Below are 20,435 nucleotides of genomic sequence, written 5' to 3' on the forward strand. Positions count from 1 at the left end.
TTAGCATAGATTCTACCCGTTTGATCTGTTCATGTACCTTTGCATGATGTTCTTTAAAATAGGAGCAGAGATTACTAAAATCTGTTTTTGTTTTGTAGGTGAGGTTTTCTTAGTTTTATGAAGTGCAATATTTAAAAGGTCATTTGTATTTTTTTTTTAAATCAGTGCAATATTGATGTTTCCTATTCATAAAACTATTGTGCCTTCCCCAGAAAAGAAAACGCGGACATTCAGAAGATGTGATCTCCTTTTTGGCTTTGTCAAATGTCCACACAACTTTATAATCAATCACTTAAATTCACCATTTTATCGTCATAGGGCCATCTGCTACTATTTAAGTCATCAGTCACATGTTGATCCATTCAGATAAAAAGTTCATTGTTTCCTTGAAAATGGTATTGGAAAACCAATGAAACTGACAAGCTGACCTTCCTTTTCCTCAACAATAATTGCAAGTCTTTTTCCTTCCATCTCTCGATGAAAAAATAAGTATATTTCTTAGTTTTCTTCTTTGCAAATGTTATGGCTAATAATACCTCTTGCACACCCCATGATAAGATTATTCTCTGCTTGGATGTAGAGCCCTCAATTCTTTTTTTGTCTTCTAACCTATTATTCACACTCAGATAATCAAAGATATATTCTTTGTAATCATCTTTCAAGGTTGGTACACCCTTGGAATTTCCAAGCCGATTTGGTATTCTATTCTTTATACAAAATTTCTCAATCCAACTAAGAGTCCCACAACAACGCGTGGGATATCATGTAATATTAGAAAAGCTTAGGTATTAATCTATTTGAGCAGATTTATTTGTGTAGATTTACTGAATTAATGTTGGCATATCTTTGATAGATATGCTATATATATTTCAAAATGTATGGTAGTGTTGGCTATTTATATAAGAATATGACAAAATCTTAGGTATAAATCTATTTTTGCAGATTTATTTGTGCAAATTTACTGAATTAATGTTAGCACATCTTTGATAGATATACAATATTTATTGCATCATTCACGGTAGTGCTTAGCTTTTTAGGCTGCAATATGATACTCCCTCTGTTCCATTCTATAGTGCCTATTGTTTTTTGGCACGGAAATTAGCGCAGAGTATTTTGTACACAAGACCCCTAGCTGAACGATTTGAGATCAACGTAAAATTTGGGAAATCCATATCTTTCTAACTTATCATAACAATTTTGGGAGCTGGACGATTTGGGAACTGAACGGGAAGGGGTTAATTGAAAAAAAAAGCTAAGCTACAACCTTATATTCTGAAATAAATGCCAAAAATCTATAGGCACTATAGAAAGGAACGGAGGGAGTATAATATTAGGTATTAATCTATTTGTGTAGATTTATTTTTGCAGATTTTCTGAATTAATGTTCGCATATCTTTCATAAGATATACTATATTTATTGCATCATTCATGTTAGTGCTAGAAATTTTATATATTGTGTTGGATATAGTGCCCCAAATAATAAATAGTGTTTATTATTATTATTATTATTATATATCAGTAGTTTATAATAGTTTTGTGTCATGCTATAACTGTATTAATCGGAAACATTGATACACGTGTGGTACTGAGCATTCGCAAACTAGTTCATTAAGGTCAATCTATGATCGAGGATTCCCGAAGCAGATCAGGGTAGGCTATGCCAAGATCTGGGCAGGAGCACAAGGACTCCAACACCACGAATGCCTCCCACGCAGCACATCCCACTACCCACGCAGCCGACAAATGCATGTGATGTTCGTCAACTTAATACAAAGTCTCTTGTTTGCATGTTAATACCTATAGGCTTTCACATAGATAAGACAAATTGTTCTTGAGAAAAACATTGGTAAGACAAATTGTTCTTGAGAAAAACATTGGTAAGACAAATTGTTCTTGAGAAAAAACATTGATAAGACAAATTCACTATTTCAACACCTAAGTGAACCTCTACAAAAAGAAACAAATTCTACATCCACAAAAACTCGTCAACATTGTATTCATACGTTTTCATACTTCTTTTGATTTCGCCCACAGGAAAACATAGAGCCCAGAAATCACCATTGTTGTTCCAAGGATGCTGCAGATCAAAAAGTATATCAGTTCAAACAAGTTATTATTTAACAAAATGTATTACACGGATAATAAGACTACAGGTTGAGAAGTATTTACTATATTAAAACTATAAAGATATGTTATGTTACTTGAAAAAATCGGTAGCATGTAATGGCAAGCAAAATACCTTCCTATTGTAATATGATCACCGATGAAGACAGAGGACAGGACAACAGTGAATACAACTGATAATGGGCTGAACATTGGTGGATATGCTGGGCCTCGCTTAGCCACAGCCCACGAGTTGAGGCTATATCTTGCTGCGGTTGCAAGTGCTCCCTGAATCAACAGTAGTTCATGTAAACTTCAGTGTGAGGTTCAAAATGTATTAAATTTATTCCATGCCCGCAATATTTTTCTAAAAAAAGGTGACCACTAGGTATTATTTAACCTCTGGTGATTGGGAAAAAGGTTGTATCGAATTTGCAGATTTTTTTGCTTCAAATACTTCTCACAATAATATAGTTTCATTTCATAATTTTTTGTGGTATCAGATGACTCACCGAGTACAGAACAGTCACAAGGTTCAGATCCCATCCTAGCTTCCAAGCAGCCGTATCTCTTCTCAATATTATACCAACAATTGCTGTCTGAAATCCTCCAACTAGACATGTACAGACTCAAAGGGACAGAGTACCTGTGTAGCATAACGTGACACCATGTGAGGAGAAGCATTATATACCACGTTCTATTTTCTTAATGATTTAGTTAGATATATTGTGTTCAGTAAAAACTATGACAGTGTAGCAGCGCTTCGGGGCAAAGGCGGAGGGTGAGGACGGGCGTGGCCCAATGGCCCCCTACGCACGGAAGTGGGCCATTGTCGAGGCAGCACATGTAGAAACTGGGAGGTATCATGGGGATGACAACCATCACAGCTCTACGGGCTGGTGGTGGTGGCCGGACTCGTGTGGTCGACCTCCTTCAAGGCAGAGCTGCGGCAAGGTGTGGTCGTGTGGAGGCAGCTCCCTCCCGTGCGGTGGCTTGGCTCCTTTGGAGCTACTACGCGGGTGGGTCCAGTTGAAGGGTAGGCCCACTTCAATTCAAGGGTATTCAAGTGAATACCCAAAAAAATTGACAAAAAACTAGTCATATATAGTGTATTACAGGTATAAAAACGAGAAAATAGAAGAAAAAAATGGAGAGGAGACATAGACTATTCAGGACGCCAGCCAACATCCCGTCCATTCTCCATCCACTAACGTGGCCCATCTAGAAAACTAGCGTTGAGCGTCGAGGTGCAGGTGATGTGAAATTCAGAAAAAATACAGATAGAACTTGCCCAAAATTCAGAAGACTAAAATGTTGTTTCCGTTTTGTTTTTTCAGATTGCAGAGGATTTATTTGGTCTGAAACATGAAGAGAAAAATGGTCATGTTGTTCATTTGAAGGATTTCTTAGGAATGGTTGTTGCAAAGAAGAGACAAGCTGCAAATCAAATTGAAAATCGGGACAATATGCATGTCATAGATGTGAACATCATCACTAGTTTTTCAAGCCATTAAGCATCGGAAAGTTAACCTCTAATTTGTAAGCTCTCCAGTCTCCTATCATTTTGTTATTTTGTGTCCTCCAAATCTATTCTAGATGTTGCCTTTTGATATGTTGAACAATTGGTACTTATATATGTTGAAACTTTTTGATATGTTCTATGGAACTATGATATTATGATCATACCGTGTTATAACTTCTACATGTTTTTATAGTAATCATTGATACTCCTATAGTCCTATAATAATAAAAAATGCAGGCAAAACTAGATTTTAGACTGCCAATTTTTTTGCAACCTTCAAGATTTTGAATACACACTCTCCAAATCCTGGGCCCGCCCCGTGAAGGTGCAGCAATAGATCCGCCGGGTGATGCGGCCCAGTCTCCGTTGATGTGCCTTCCACCGTGTCCTTCTACTCATGGCGCACCTGGGAAGTGAAGCTCCGTTCGGTCGGGGCTGATGATGGTGATGCTTGTGGGCGCCGTTACCTTGTTAAATAAATCAACACTTCGATCTTCTACCCCCGCATAGATGTTCCCGGAGAAAGCCTAGATCTAGATATCCTAGATCGAATGATGGTGAAACTTTCGGTAGTGTTCTCCCTCGTGGGAGGCATCATTTTAGAAGAAGTTCTGGCTAGAGAGGTCTAGTAGTGGAGTGGTATTTCCATGGAGAATCTCAGCGGCGTGGTGCAGCGGGGTCTTGACGGTGGACACGTGATGATGGATGTGCATGTTGGGGCTGGCCTCGGCGACACACGCCGAAACCAGCCCCTCCGGCGACAAACGCTGGTGCTCTCTCTCTCGCTCAGACGAAGGTGGAAGAAGACACAAGGTTTCCGGCCGGCGACGAACGCCGCCACGGGCGCACAGACACCCTACTTTGTTTATTTCAGCTGGCTCGTACCAGTCCAAACTGAGACAGATTACAAGCTGGCTTTATAGCCTGGGCAACGCAGCACCCACGCAACAGATGCGCTCACCACGCGCATGCCCTGGTGCACGATCGCGCTCACCGCGCGCACGCTCCGGACGACCCAGTCCTTCCAACGTGAGCCGTTGCTCATCCGCAAGACTTGGCCATCTTCCGCTGCGGCCGCTCCGTCCATCTCCGACGCCACACGATCGCTACCAGCACGTAACCAGCTCCTACACCTAAACGCACACGAGCACAGACTCGTGCACTCACATACACACGCACTAACGCGCACGAACTCACACACACACCCATGCCCAGCTTCGGACTCGTCCTGCGCGCACACGCCGGTTGCCACTGTGCTGGTCATGGCTTATTGCTAACATTCTCCCCCTAAGCCACGACCTAGAGCATCGCCGGCTCGTCGTTGACGTCGGCTTGGCCGCTGCAACGGCCTCCACCTTCGCCCGACAATGCCTCCATGTTCTTCCTTCGCGATCGTCCCGCGCACGTACGCTGGTGATCCTGTCTTCTCTGCTTCCGGCGACACACGTCGAGCTCCTCGGCGACGCACGCCGAGCTCCTTGATGACGCCACGCCCTGCACGCCTCGGCTCGCGCACACGATCACGCACTGACGTGATCGACGCGGCCGTCCTGCGCTCCGCTGGACGCGTTCTCCTCCGGTGATCCGCACACCCTCGGCTCACGCACATGCCGCGCCCTGACGCAAGCAACATGGCCGCTCGAGCTGCCTCACCCGCCGCACGAACGGCTTCTCCTCCATGCCGCCGAGCCACGCCGCGCCACCGCAGCCTCTGCGCCACCACGTAGGTCCGCCGCGGCCGCCGCGCTCCCCGCATGCATGGCATGGCCATGCTCCACGACTGTCGCAGCACCTCCACGGCCTCCGGCGCACGCACGCCGCCGCCATGCTCACCGCGGACTCGCTGCGCCACAGCCCCGAGCCACGAGGCTCTGATACCACATGTTGGGGCTGGCCTCGGCGACACACGCCGAAACCAGCCCCTCCGGCGACAAACGCTGGTGCTCTCTCTCTCGCTCAGACGAAGGTGGAAGAAGACACAAGGTTTCCGGCCGGCGACGAACGCCGCCACGGGCGCACAGACACCCTACTTTGTTTATTTCAGCTGGCTCGTACCAGTCCAAACTGAGACAGATTACAAGCTGGCTTTATAGCCTGGGCAACGCAGCACCCACGCAACAGATGCGCTCACCACGCGCATGCCCTGGTGCACGATCGCGCTCACCGCGCGCACGCTCCGGACGACCCAGTCCTTCCAACGTGAGCCGTTGCTCATCCGCAAGACTTGGCCATCTTCCGCTGCGGCCGCTCCGTCCATCTCCGACGCCACACGATCGCTACCAGCACGTAACCAGCTCCTACACCTAAACGCACACGAGCACAGACTCGTGCACTCACATACACACGCACTAACGCGCACGAACTCACACACACACCCATGCCCAGCTTCGGACTCGTCCTGCGCGCACACGCCGGTTGCCACTGTGCTGGTCATGGCTTATTGCTAACAGTGCACTGCAGGGTAGACAAGTTTTCTTGTGTTGTTGTATTGTGGATGGCAGGCCTGACAAGGCTAATGTAGTGATCCCTGCCTTCAATATGGGTTCGGCCAAGATGGCAGCGGCAACTTATATAGTGCATGCGCTGAAGGTTTGTTTGACTCGTCAGATGATGTGCAAAGGTGTGTGGTCAAGGTAGTGGCCCTGGTCATGGCCAGCGCTTCATCAACCTTTTAGATTTTGCGACTCTTGTGGCTTCGGGTTGATCAATGTGTTATCTTGTATACCTTCTTTGAATATTTAATAAAGAAATTGTGTACATTTTAGTGTAGAGGCTGGTATACAACCTTCATTCGGAAGAAAAAACCAAGAACTCTAGATAGTCAATACACTCTCTAGTTGTAATTATCTGTTTAGTCAAAGTCAAACTTTGCAAGTTTAACTAAATACATCTATAATAAAATTCTAGATTATTATAATTGCTATAAAATTTATTGGCACATTATATACATTTTGTATTATTTATAGATGTCAATAGATTTCCTATTTAGTTGGTCAAACTTGATATTGTTTGTTTAGGTTGCTCACCACATACTCCATGTGGTTATTTAGTTGGTCAAACTTTATATACTCCGTATTTGATTTTGGCTAAACCCAGATCGCGGGGAAATTATTAACGGAGGAAGTAGAAATTGTTCCGGATGGAAGATAGGCCAAGTGTTTTCTGAGCTTTACCGAGTGTTCATACTTCATAGTACTCCGTAAAAATATCCGATTCACCTAGTACGTGCTCACCTAGTGCTAGTCAATATAACATTTTCATCTGTAATGCTGCCGTCAGTCCATAAACTGTGTTTGCTTTCGCGATGTGATAACTGTCTTTCCCGATTCCCGTATCCTAAAAGCTGGCCTTCCATTTGGTCCATAAATATGTTTTCCGCCAAAAGGCAATGGATGCTACTGGTATAAGCCTGCACATACATTTGGTGTATCTCCTAGAAAAACTAAGCACAAGTTAGGTTTGCCTTTTTCAAAGCTGAACCTCCACCGCTCAAGCTCTACTCGTTCTCTTAAAGAGCATATTACCAGTTGCCTTTTTTCATAAGAAAAATGATATTGTATATACATAAGGTTGATCCCACTATAATCACTACAATAATGCAGTTGGATTTATGAATAATCAGTTTGCTGGTGAAGCATCTAACGAAAGTTTAAGCAAGAGATATGTCCAATCAACATTCTGAACTTGCTAAAAAAAATGGAGAGGCACAATTTGAACGGAAAAGGAAACAGAAAACAGAGTATGCATGGTAACAGGAAGTGGAAAACATCAAGTGGTTATATGAACGCATAAATGTGCACCCGATAAACGCATTGAAGAATATCCACCCGAAAGCTCGCCAGCTCATGTCCCTCCACTTTCCCCTACGACGAAATGGAATGAACATACATTGAAAACCAACCATCTTTACAAGATCCCATGATGCACGCATGGTAGATGTGAATACCTCTCGTAGACGAGCGCGAAGGGGAGGATGAAGACGGTGCCGAAGAAGCTGCGGTAGGCGAGAAGGCTGAAGATGAACATGCCGCCGCCAATGGACACCTTTGACAGCAGGATCATCCCCGTGTTGAAGAGCTGCACCAGCACCATGGACAAGGGCGTCTTCCACCCAGCTGAAGACGGGGTCACGCCTGCATTGAAATCCATGCTGACCCAAGAACAAAGTCTTTTTCTTCGATAAAGGCCCTAGAACAAAGTTGTGTACAAAGGGTTGGTCGTCTGTAGTAGCTATATATATCTATATAGGACACTGGAGACAAGTGTCTGAGACAATGATCGATCCGCATATTAATGCACAGTTTTGGAGGGAATGGGGCATGCATCATGCATCCATCACGTTGCACTCGAGGAAAAATATAACGACCGATTCTCAGAAAAGTGGCAAAAGCATCGAGTTGGTGTGGAAACACAACCATGTCCCCGTCAGCGGCGGAGCAAGCATTTACAGATTGAGGTACGTGGAGTTAAAAAAGAAGTATGGCACAAAACATAGGACATTTAAATTCACAACAATGAAAATTGAACTACAAACTCACAACAATGACAATGGTGTAGTAGAGATGGCGACAGTTAAGCACATTTTAGAACACGTAAAATTTTAGAGGGCGGCCTTTTAGAGCAGGTGCGCTCTGCGCACCCGTTCCTGTATCATTCACTCCTCGCATGCATGGTCTCCTCCTAGGCTGGAACTGGCGCATCTTAACCAGCATGCAGATTAAGCAACGTGCTAATCAAGGGCTCTTCACACAGTAGGCTGGCATGTAGCACAGTTGGTCTGTTCTTCAGTGAAAAGACGGCACAGCTTGCACCAATTTGGCTTCTACCTAATCTAGCACTACTACCTCCGTTTCAAGGAATAAGGCGCCCTCGTTTTACGAGTTTTTTGTTTGACCAAGAATTACTTCAAATAGATAAAGATTGTTTGTATGAAATTAGTATCATTAAAAAGTGCTTTTCAATACGAATCTAACAATACTATATACATATAATATAATCAAGATTTTGTTGCTCAATTTTTAGGTTAAAGTTCGTCTTGGAATACGTGTGCGCCTTATTCCTTGAAACGGAGGTAGTACTTGTCTACTTTTATCTTCTAGCTAGAGAATATGTTAATTCTTTGATCATGTTTTCACTATTTTCTTCGGTATTTTTAACTAGGTTTGCATTGATTATTTTATTTAATTTTTTCTTTGTGTTCATTGCATAATTTAGTCACAGATTTTTGTATTCCACACTCAAAAAAAGATTTTTTTTGTGTTTATAATCACCCTTTCATGAGTACTTCTCTACATTTTTCCACAAATTATTCATTGATTTCTCATTGTTTGTCCATATTTTTTTATAAAACTTTCTTCTACTATTTCTATAAAGGCAGGTACTTTAGGTGGGTTTACTTTTTCTTTCAACGAATGCACTGGTTGAAATTCTAACAGAGAAGTTCCAAGGGAGGAGTTCCAAAAGATAGAGTTGTAGCTTTTGTCTTGTAGCAAGCAAACTGGCGCACACGTGAAAGTTATCACTGTTTCACTCCCTGCTGGTGTTCAGAATATGACAAACGAAGGGTTAAATCAACTCTATACTACAGTGACCTAAGCCTAGAAATAATTAGCAGCTACCACTATACAAAGCAGCGCATACTGCTGAACTTCTGCGACCTGGGGTGCAGCTCACAAATCTCGTGGAAACAACGGAGGACTCGGATAGACGTGCGCACCGAGCACGTGCTCTAGAGCACTTTTTCCAAAATTTTATGATTTGACTCAAGAATATTATTTTCGGAAGCGACAAACTCATCGGAGAAACCAAACAAACCCTTAGCGCTTAGGCTTAGGGCATCTTCAGCGAGGCCTGATGCAAACAGACCGTGGCAATCCCTTCGTGTCCTCGCGGATAGTCTGGGAGCAAAACTCAAGTCTAGTGGCCCGGAAAAAAAGGATCAGCCTGCCCGTGGTGACCCATCTCCAGCTTAAATTTGGGCTGGAATTGCTCATGTGAGGTGTGTGGTTTTCTAGCTACACATGTCATTTCCGAATATAGTTGTACAAAAAGCACACACGCACGAGAAGTATTCGGCGCATGCACATAATGCATTTTTTTCTTCTTCACGGTGCTCTTCTTGGAATTTTAATCGCTTGAATGTAGATTAAGAGATTCTCAGGAATCTAAACTTGCCAGAGAAAACATATATGTTAGGATTTTGGTATCTCACAGGTGGCATCTTAGTTGTGTTAGGGTGCCCGTTTCGTCGATCCAACGAGCGACCCGGCATGCCGCCACGATATCTTGCGGGGCAGGCCTTCCTGGCACCGGATCTACAGCGGGACCTATCTACGGGGTGGAATCTCCTATATGGGGCAGATGGTTTGAGGCCGAGCACGATGCTCACCGCCATTCCATCGAGGCCCACCTAGAGGGCCTCGAGGATGACAACGTCGACTATGAATTGCAAGAGACATATGTAGTAGCGGAGAAAATGGCCATTGTGTAGCGATCGAGATCTCTCTCTCTCTCTAGTGTCTATACTCTATAGACATTTTCTTTGTTTCCTTGGTCTTCCTCGATCTTTTTCTGCTCAGCTGGTTCTTTAATAATGAAACTATTTAAGTGTCAATGCGCTGCTACGGAGCGACAAAATAAAATCACACAAGCAGTTTTTTTAAAAATGAATCTGCTATGAGTGGATTTTGTTGTTTTGTTTTTTATACTTTTTGTGTACATACCGTTATTGTGCATATGTTTGGTTGTTTATTATGTGTCTTTTTTTTGCAATTTGTTTTTTAAGAATACGTCATGGATAGACGTATCTGGGTCAAGAAGAAGCGGCCAGAAGGCCGAGGTACAACACGCTCGGGGCACAGACGCCCACGGAGCGCAAACCCCCGCTACCCCCGGAGGGGGTAGCACACACACCTAAACGGACTACTCGCGGCATCTCCACTTATCCACTGGCGCAAGGGAACCCCTGAAGATCCCGGCTAGTCTCCAGAGCTCCGCCTCATCAGAAATCCTAGCTAGCACCGTAGATTTGGAGGGTGCCACTCTGTCGAAAACAACGTCGTTCCGGTGCCGCCAGAGGCACCAACAGATGAGGGTCACACCTGTCCAAAGGTCTCGATCCCCTCCAGGCCCTCCACGCTTGCCCTGCAGCCAATCAACAAAGACTGTGTCCATCTGTGGCAGCCAATGCAGCTTCCCCCACCGACGCAGGCACGTCGCCCAGACCTCCCGTGCCAACACGCATCCCATCAGCAGATGGTCCAAGGTTTCGTCACTCTGGTCGCAGAAAGGGCATGAGGCCGGGTGGGGGAGACCTCTCCTGCTAAGTCTGTCCGCAGTCCAGCATCTGTTCCTGACCGCAAGCCATAAGAAGACCCTGCAGTTTGGTGGGCCCTTGATCGCCAGATCTGGAGTGCTCCTGGCATCTCAATCCTCACCCCGAACATCGCACGGTATCCAGAGCGCGCAGAGTAGGATAGATCCTTCTCCCAGCCCCATCTGAAGCTGTCCTCCACGCCCTCCGCAAGGGCTACATCCTCCAAACGATCTGCCACTTCGAAAAGTTCCCGGATCGCTGATGCATCTAGGTCGGGTGGGATGTCGTCTACCCAGGCTCCGGACAAACCTTCTCGGACCTTGCGCAGACGCGTGAGGCGCTTTGGGATTGCCTTCACAAGGTTTGGAGCTACGTCCGTGAGTCGCCCCTCAGGAAGCCACCGATCTGTCCAGAAGAAGGTGGATGCCCCGTTTCCAAGCACCGAGTAGGTTGCCCCCTCAAACAGCTGCCTAACCGCCAGCGGCACTTGTATGTTCAACTCTTTGCACGGCTTCGAGTCATCCACTCGTTGAAGCCACAGCCATCTGGCCCTTAGGGCGATGTTCATGTGCCGGAGGTTAGGAATGCCAAGTCCTCCCCATTCCTTTGGGGCACAGACTTTATCCCACGCCACCAAACAGTGGCCACCCTTGACATCCTTACGGCCTTTCCACAGGAATCCTCTTATGATCTTCTCGATGGCTGTGAGTGTCTTTACTGGGATGTCAAGGGACATCATTGAGAAGATGGGGATTGCCGAGAGCGTCGCTCGAACCAGCTCCAAACGTCCACCCCTGTCTAACAGGGCGGCCCTCCAGCTTGGCAGCTTGTTTGCCACTTTGTCCACTAGGTACTGGAGCTGCGCAGCCGTCGGTTTCCTCAGCGTCAGGGGAAGCCCAAGATAGCGGAGGGGGAAGGGAACCACCGGGCATCTTAGCTCACGGTCAATGGTCTCTTCGTCTGTACTGGAGCATCTGATAAGATTTGCTGAGCATTTCTCCATGTTGGTGCGTAGGCCTGAGGCGTCACCAAAATCCTGGATGATCGCAGCGAAAACCTTGAGGTCCAGCACCACGGGGCGCAGGAAGACGACAACATCATCTGCATATATGGAGGTGCGGTGGCGCAACCCAGACTCAGACAGCGGGGTGAGCAAGCCTAAAGACGAGGCCTTCTCAATCATCAGGTGAAGGATCTCCATAACCAGAATGAAAAGCTGGGGAGATAGCGGATCCCCCTGTCTCAATCCACGCCTGTTGGCAATCCTAGAGCCCGGGCAACCATTCAGGAGGACGCGGGTTGAGGCCGAGGACATTTTGCAACTCATGTGTCTGTTTGTTAAGCCATGCATACGTGGGGTAGAGAGGAGTACGGATGCGTGTTTTTGTACCGCAAGATTCGGACGAACCGCCGTTCGCCCACTCATTTTTTTAGGGTAATGATAATTTAAACTATGCAACTCATGTGAAAGAAAAAATAAAACACAAGAGTTCTAGAAATCTCATATAAATATTATGCGGTAGAGATATTTTATTATATATATGGCACTGGGCATTTTGTTGCACAAGACTGCTCTACAAATCAGATCAATATGGGATTTATTTGGCATCTTAGGCCGTCAACCTAATTTAAAGCGTCAAGTGCAGCAGCACGTGTGTTTGTTCTTGCATTTGGCATGAACACCCTTCCCAGGTTCTTGTGCTTCGCATAATGCGCGGCAATTCTCAATCTGAGTGCAAGGAAAATGGTGCTGGCATTTCTGACCCTTAGATTCTGCAAAAGAAACATGTAAACACATGTCAGAATACGCGTCCTGATTTCGTCTTTGGCATCGAAAGCGAGGAGTAAAACACCTAAACAAGGGTATGGGTAGCTACTTACGAGGAGTAGTGTCAGCTGCTTGGCAAGATTCGAAGGTAGAAGAAAGCATTGCAAGCACCAGGAGAGCGACTGCCATGGAGTACACGGCCCTGCTGCTGCTCATCTTGACCAGTGCCATGATCTGGACAAAGAGATCGCTCACTTCTATTCCTGGTTCTATCTTGTGTTTATTTCTCCTTGCGCACTGCTTGCAAATAAGCTGCTTCGTTTACATGTATTTATAGGGAGACATGATAAAATCTGCGTACAATTTTCTTTTCATTTATACAGATATACTGAGTTAATGCGAAAGATATACTGAGTTAATGTTCGCATAACGTTGATAGATAGTATACTACTCCCTCCGACTCATACTAGTTGCTATTAATATAGATGCATCTAGATATATTTTACTTCTAGCTACATCCATATTAGTGGCAAGTAATTAATATGACTCGGATGGAGTATATTTATTGCATCATTCATGGTAGTGTGTTGGTGTTTTCATATAGGGACATGGTAAAATCTTTGGTATTAACTATTTTCTATTAATATAGATGTATCTAGACATATTTTACTTCTAGCTACATCCATACTAGTGGCAAGTAATTAATATGACTCGGATGGAGTATATTTATTGCATCATTCATGGTAGTGTGTTGGTGTTTTCATATAGGGACATGGCAAAATCTTAGGCATTAATTATAAATTCATTTCTGCATATCTTGCAAGTTCTGAGTAAATATACCTTGTGCCCTTGTATATACATAATTATTGAAATGGTACATTATGAATTCCAAAATTCGGTGTAGCATACATCCGGAAGGCCTATCCAACTGAAAGTTCTCCCCTTCGGTGGAGTCAAATTTGAACCAATTTTTCCTTTTCAAATGATCAAGTTTGGACCACTTTATTCTTTCTCCACTACACGCATCGACCAAAATTCAGAAGCGGCAACCGAGGCAGGTAGAGGAAAGAAACGATTCGCCGTACCGTTGTCTGAAATCGCCATTACCCAGCATCACATGTCGACCAAAACCATCAAACTCTTAGGATCTATCGGGTATTTCTTTGAGTCAAACTGTTGGTCCTGATTTCGAGATTGACTTGCAATACCAAAACTCTTCCGATTCATTTTAATACTCACTCTGTCTCAAAATGTAAGACGTGTAAGATTCGCTAAAAGTTAAATCTTACTCAGTTGGACCAAATATTTTTAAAAAAAAAAAATCCATATGTATAATGTTCAATGAATACACTGAGAAAGTTTAGTATTTTAAATGTTGAATCTATTGGTATTGATTTAGTATTTTAAATGTTCATATTTTTTGTATAAATTTGGTTAAACTTAAGAAATGTTAATTTTTAACTAATCTTAACGGCTTATATTTTGGGACAAAGGGAGTACTAAACAATGTAGGTCCTAAATTACAGGCCGGTTTGATTTTTAGCTCACACAGCACATATTTAAACGGTGGCATTTTTCATTCTTATTATTTGTTAGAAGTAAAACTAGGAACATACACAAATGTTGTATGTATATGCTTTTCTAAGGTCCTTGCACAACTATCATATTCGCTCCTTTTTCTCTTGAATGAGTACCTGGCTAAATTCCAGGCATAGTGTTAAGACCTCCATGTTAGACTGCCTCCTTTTCTAATGTGTTATACTTATACATGAATGGTTCAATTTGGCGTAATTGCACAACAAGAAGATATTCAGCCGAGATGAAGTAGTGGATGGATTCACAAGCATTCAGAATGATCATCTACTAAGATTGCCTGTAACGTTAGTTCAGAACCGTACATGTGCTGCCATGTGGTCTATGGTTTATTTCAAGAATATTCACGACTTGATCAAACTTATGTACTGCTTGAGGCCATACTATTGTCACTTTTAGCGTATGCTCAACCTCAAGTATGTTTCAGTTCAGAGTTGCAGACATAAAAATTGAGTGTGGCCTATGACATAAAAATTGAATCTATACTAACGTTTGTCCATTTGCCTCGCTGATTGCCATTGCTGTTGTGCACCAATCCCTGCACACCAAACGGAAGTTCTTCAAAAATGGGGATTAGGGATGGGGTCTTCTGGGGATTAAAGGGGATTGGATGAAGGTGAAGGTTTCACCCAATCACCTAGGAGATTATCCCCACTAATCCTCACAAATACTCCACTACCAAACAAGGCCTAATTCTCGCAAAACGACATGTACCGAACAAGGCCTGAATATTCCACCCCTTGGCTTCACACGTTCCAGGGAAATTTATGGGATATGCCAGATACCATGATTCCAAACAGTTCAAAGATGCTGAATATAACATCTCAGGTCCTTGGTAGGATCATTTCATAAGTTACAAACTTGGTGCCAGTACAAACATCGGGGAAAATCCTGAATATATCGTTCCAAGATAGTACAACTACACCCATCTAGCATCACCAACAGAATGTCATCCATCCAACTTGATCAACATCAGGCCTCTACCAACACCCAATGGCACAGAACTCACCTGTCGTAGCCACCGCCCCCAGCCCGGCGGCTACCATAGCCTCTCTCAGGCATCCGGTATGGGGAGTAAGGAAGCGACCTAGACCGCTCCCTTCTGGCCCTGCCACCGTAAGGAGGGGGAGAACGTTGAGGCGAGTAGCCCCGACCGCCACCCCTGCTGTCATAGTAGTCTCGGCCATCCCTAGGGGGTGGCGAGTAGTCCCGGGCATCCCTGTAGGGAGGGTAGTCTCGGGTGTCCCTGTAGGACGAGTACATGGGAGGTGGAGACCTGCGGTAGCTGTTGCCGCCATAGTAGTCATCACGGCCACCATAGCCGCCTCTGCGGAATCTGCCACCACCACCACGCTGCATCTCTCTACGCTCGTAGCGATGGCCTGTCAAAGGAAAATTGGAAGTAAGCTTTAAGTTGTTGTAAACATCAAAGCATATGTAGAGATCTCATATAAGCACAATAGAATTGAAAATAAGGAATCGTGTCCTATCCAAGGAAAGTAAACTGCAAGCTGTAAATAACAAGACATATACTTACATGGCATATAAGTGCAATATAAGAAAAGGCAAAGAAAAGAAGAGGACTGAGATAAGATTTAGACGGTATGGCGTAAACTCAAGGGTAACTACTATCCGACAATGTATACCAGAAGCTTGGCTACCTCTCATACCTAGGTAACTTCCAGGAGTTGGTGTCCTTGGGCGACCTCGGCGAGACTGAAATAATCATCAGAACAACAATCAGTACGATATCAAGTTCCAAGTTATATAAGGTAGAAAAATAAAGTATCATGCTGGATTGTGTAGGTAATTCTGAGGTTCCCTTACGATCAGTGGATACACACCCTGCATTAATGGACCAAGGAGCAAATAGGTAATGAAGAGCACAAACTCCAACTAGCAGGCATCCGACATTGCTATGCATATGTCACCACACATCTTGACTAATGATTTGGAAATGCCCGTTGATTAGTTGAATTGGAGTTGAAGGTGAATGCTGAGATTTAGTTGAAAGTTTGCTATGTTTAGTTGTTGTGATGAATCTGGTGTTGCATAGTAACCCTTTGGGCTGCCCATTGATCAAGCTGTATGAGCTAAAGTTGAAATTGATGAACTCAGCATCTTGATTGCTGGCACATAGCTTGCACAATCTCTTCTGAATAATAACCAAAAAACCTCCAGGTCAACACACATGAAATATTACGCTGCATCTGAAAAAACAAGACGACAACCCATGTGGATGCATAAACAATTACCTTTTCAACAGTGATGTTTCGGCCTTGCATTTCAGACTGGTTAAGATATTTGATGCAGCGTTCAGCATCCTCAACAGTGTCCATGGTGATGAAGGCAAATCCACGAGAAACACGAGTATGGGGTTCAAGAACAACATGGCAAGAAACCACCTACAAATAGCAGATGTCATAACTTTGCACTTCAGAGGAACAGGAAATATGTGTTATATCACCCAAGTAAACTAACCTTTCCTTCCTTATTGAAGTACTCTCTAAGTTCTTTATCAGTCACTCTAGACGAAAGTCCAGTTATGTACAGAGTATTTCCATGATTCACGGCTTCAGGCTCCCTGCTATAAGAAACATATTAAGCACGTACAAATTACATATGAACAAATTGTTACTAGTGACTTTTCTAAGTAAGATGTTAACAGGTTTTTGAAGCATATGCCACATTCAGAAAAAAAGTGTACTTCATGTTCCTTATCTCACGCATTTCAAAATGTTGTTATATTGCCAATTTGCCATACCACAAAAACTTCAGATTACGGAAATTTACAAATTATATACACTACTTTAGTTCCATGGATGGAATTCCATTTCCCTATTGCAAGGGATATTAGAATCTAGAATGCATTTTTAATATAGCAATATCTCATATAGCTTCACACAACAAGTTTAGTGATCATTAGCCATTATGCCATTAGCTACTTACTACTCCCGTCTATGCCAAAATATAGTGCTTATAAGTTTTTTATAAGTTAAACCGTGTAAACTTTGACCAAGTTTATACCAAAAATTACCAACATTTAGAATCTCAAATCAATACCCTCACGGTCCGTTTGGATGTTTGCATTCACAGACTTGACATTATATTGGCTTGAATGTCAATATCTTAGTGTATTGATATTGAGATTGAATGCAAATATTTCTGTTTGGATGTTTGGTTATTTTAAACCTAGACTTGATATTGAGGTTGAATGCCAAATGTTGTTTGGATGGTCAAAGCAAGAAATTGCATTTATATGAGACTACAATTATTATGATGTTTTTTTCTATTTAGCATCTGAGCATATTTTCATATAACATCTGAATATATTTAGGCAGCATTTAAGATATATTATTTATTAATTGCTGAAAGTACTATGCAGGCATATATTTACAAGTTACAGGCGTTGTACAAATGAGAGCTGTGTGTGTGCGGTGTCTATCATACATTCATACTACATATTGATCTGTTCAGCTGCGGTGCTTGTTTTTCTGATCTGCAAGTATATTATAGGTCACTTGACATTTCTCCTTTTGTAAATAATGGAAACAATTTCCCTTCGATACTAGATGGTGGCCATTGAGTTTAATTTCTGCAGCTGTTAGGTTCAAGACTGAATTTGATTGACTGGTACAAGAACACGCAAGATTGAGTATACGAGATTGGATGCATATTAGCCTCAGCCGTCAGTGCATCGATCTTGTGCCCCAGCTTGGTCTTGTCGTCTTAGGCAGAAACTGCGCTGGATGCTGGAGCTCGGTTGAGTCTACTCCCGCACCTACAGAGAGAAAAGAAGGAGGACAACGTGGCAGAAGGCCAAAGACGCGGGCCGTGCCCAGCACCCAATCTCGACAAGGAGATCGGACTGCCTGTGCTGCTGGCCCGTGCCACTGCTTGGTCTCCAGTCCTGCCTGCGAGGCGCGTCGAGCGGTGTGCGCGGTGTGTCTCGAAGCGGTACGCAGCCCCGAATACCTCACGATGTCGAGGGGTTAGCCTAGACATCGGGCCTCCTCGATTTTTGCCGTTTGGACCTGCTACTCGATATCGAGGCCGAATACACCGGCGAATATCCAAACCAGCCAAACAGCCTCAACCCTGGCATTCGGCACCCACGTCACCCGAATGTCTAATACCTAGCTTTAATACAAACATCCAAACAGACCGTCATATTCATCGTAAAGCATATTTTGATATGGTATACATTATGCATTTTAGATACAGATAATTTTCTCAATAAACTTTGTCAAAGTTAGTGAAGTTTGACTTTCGCAGAAACCAATGCACTCCATATTATGGCAAGGAGGGAGTACCATAGAACCATAAAGTGATTTTGAATGTCACAGCTGTTACCTGTTAGAACTAGTGTCATAGTGTGTATGACTAGCAAGTAATTTAACTACCCCAACACTATCAGCCACTACAACCAGATAACCAACTATTCCAAAATTTATATAAATGCTTTTATCCTACAAAAGATCACATGAAGTTTTACACCGCAACTGTACAGTTAGTATTACCAGATAAACTTACTATTGTGAGCATAACTCTCAACGGCAAGAACATGTTGTCTACGATATTGCAAGAGTGCATGGTAATCTTTTATTTAGTTTTTGTTGTGAGAAACACAACATGCAGAATAAATGGAGTACAAGCAGTATTAGCAAATAAGATGTAGGAAGAATTCACACCTCCCAGGGCTTCTCGATCTTGACCTTGCCTGAGATCTAGGATCAGGCGATGGAGATCTAGATTGGGATCGAGCTACAGGTGACCTTGACCTTGACATTGCCTTTTGGCGTCCCTTGTATGGAGAAGGGGACCTTGAGGACCTTGTGTACCTGACAGTAAGACATTTTCCATAAAGTGTTAAATATGGACCTAATAATTGTGACAAAGAATTTCTCTTGTTTTTGACTTTATCCCACAGTAGCGTGCTGGTTGGCTAAAGAGAACATAGCACACTGGATAACAGAGCACAACCATAACTTTGATGTAACATGCAAGTTTAAAGACAACAATATGAAATGCTGATAAAATAGTTCTCGGGTGTCTGCATATATTTATTTATTTTTTGCGTTCGGCGGCCATAGCCAATTGATTAACTTAGTATGAAATTTCAATGGTAGAAATATCTCGACCTGAATAACCATATTACGAGATACAGAAAGAGGGAACACAAACAGTACGGAAAATAAGGCCAGGCTTAGCTCTCTACGTTGACTCATGAAACAAGCATCCATCAGCATCGCATAAAAACTCTTGATAACCTCAATTAGACAGATCTAGTCGATCATCCACATTTCAGACAAAACTAGCTCAGCTTGAACTTCAATCAAATACTTGTTACGCCGTTTTATTTAAGTTTGTAACTAGTAAACACTTAACACTCTGAAGGTTACTGGCAAACTAATAGTGAAAATGTTTTCCAGGTGAAATAGTGGGCAACGAATCCTAACAAGCTGTCGAATTACAAGGGCTGCACAGCACAGCGATACGGAACCACCTCAATCGTGCTCCCGTACCAGGGGCCAGTGTGACATCTAACAACACGCAAGTCAACAAGATCCACAGGTAGGTCGCACACAACACAAATCGCCGTACGGCCCGTATTTCCCTGGATCTACCGACAGAAGTCCATCACCTAAACTGAAGGTACGTTCTAGGCGGCGTCACTGGACCCAGATCAGAGCCGGCGACCAACGCAGCGAGAAGAACTCGAACCAGGCACGGGATCGGGGAGAGCGAGAGGGCGGGGGAGGGGGGAGGATCGCCATTACCTGCGGCGCGGGGAGTCGGCCTGCGAAAAGAGGAGCAGCACGGCGGACGTCAGTACGGAGATCAACGCGACGACGGGTTCGGGAGCGACAACAGCGAACGGGAGGAGGAGGGGGGTTACCATGGCGCGATGCGGGGGCGACGGCGGCGGCGGCGGCGGCGGCGGAGCTCCCGGTGGGTTCCGGCGGGTCGCGGCTAGGGTTTGGCTGCGCTCCGTCCCTTTCCAGCCTCCTTCTCCCGGTCGGTCTGGTTGCGCTGGAGCTCAAATGGGTTTCGATTTTGTGCAGCGGTGGAGGGAGCGAGGTGGTCTGGGCCGTGCTGGGCCGCGACAGGCACGGATCAGGCCCAAAAGGAAA

At 44.1% G+C, this 20,435-nt stretch overlaps 1 protein-coding gene across 2 annotated transcripts; it reads right to left on the bottom strand.

Annotated features, from left to right (window-relative positions):
- Window positions 1-15,088: 15,088 nt before the first annotated feature.
- On the bottom strand, window positions 15,089-20,221 carry LOC124701929 (serine/arginine-rich splicing factor SR45a-like). 2 transcript variants are annotated; one of them, XM_047234041.1, is made up of 7 exons: window positions 20,201-20,221; window positions 20,082-20,101; window positions 18,993-19,142; window positions 16,783-16,885; window positions 16,557-16,706; window positions 15,972-16,017; window positions 15,089-15,683 (listed from the first exon to the last, which is right to left on the bottom strand). In XM_047234041.1, the coding sequence occupies exons 1-7, from the start codon at window positions 20,201-20,203 to the stop codon at window positions 15,307-15,309; spliced, it is 849 nt and encodes a 282-aa protein (XP_047089997.1). In that variant the 5' UTR covers window positions 20,204-20,221; the 3' UTR covers window positions 15,089-15,306. The 2 variants fall into 2 exon arrangements, with proteins under 2 accessions (XP_047089997.1, XP_047089988.1); XM_047234032.1 differs by having other exon boundaries at window positions 16,783-16,888.
- Window positions 20,222-20,435: the final 214 nt, after the last annotated feature.

This window comes from Lolium rigidum, chromosome 1 (assembly GCF_022539505.1).
Source record: "Lolium rigidum isolate FL_2022 chromosome 1, APGP_CSIRO_Lrig_0.1, whole genome shotgun sequence".
Classification (NCBI taxonomy): Eukaryota; Viridiplantae; Streptophyta; class Magnoliopsida; order Poales; family Poaceae; genus Lolium; species Lolium rigidum.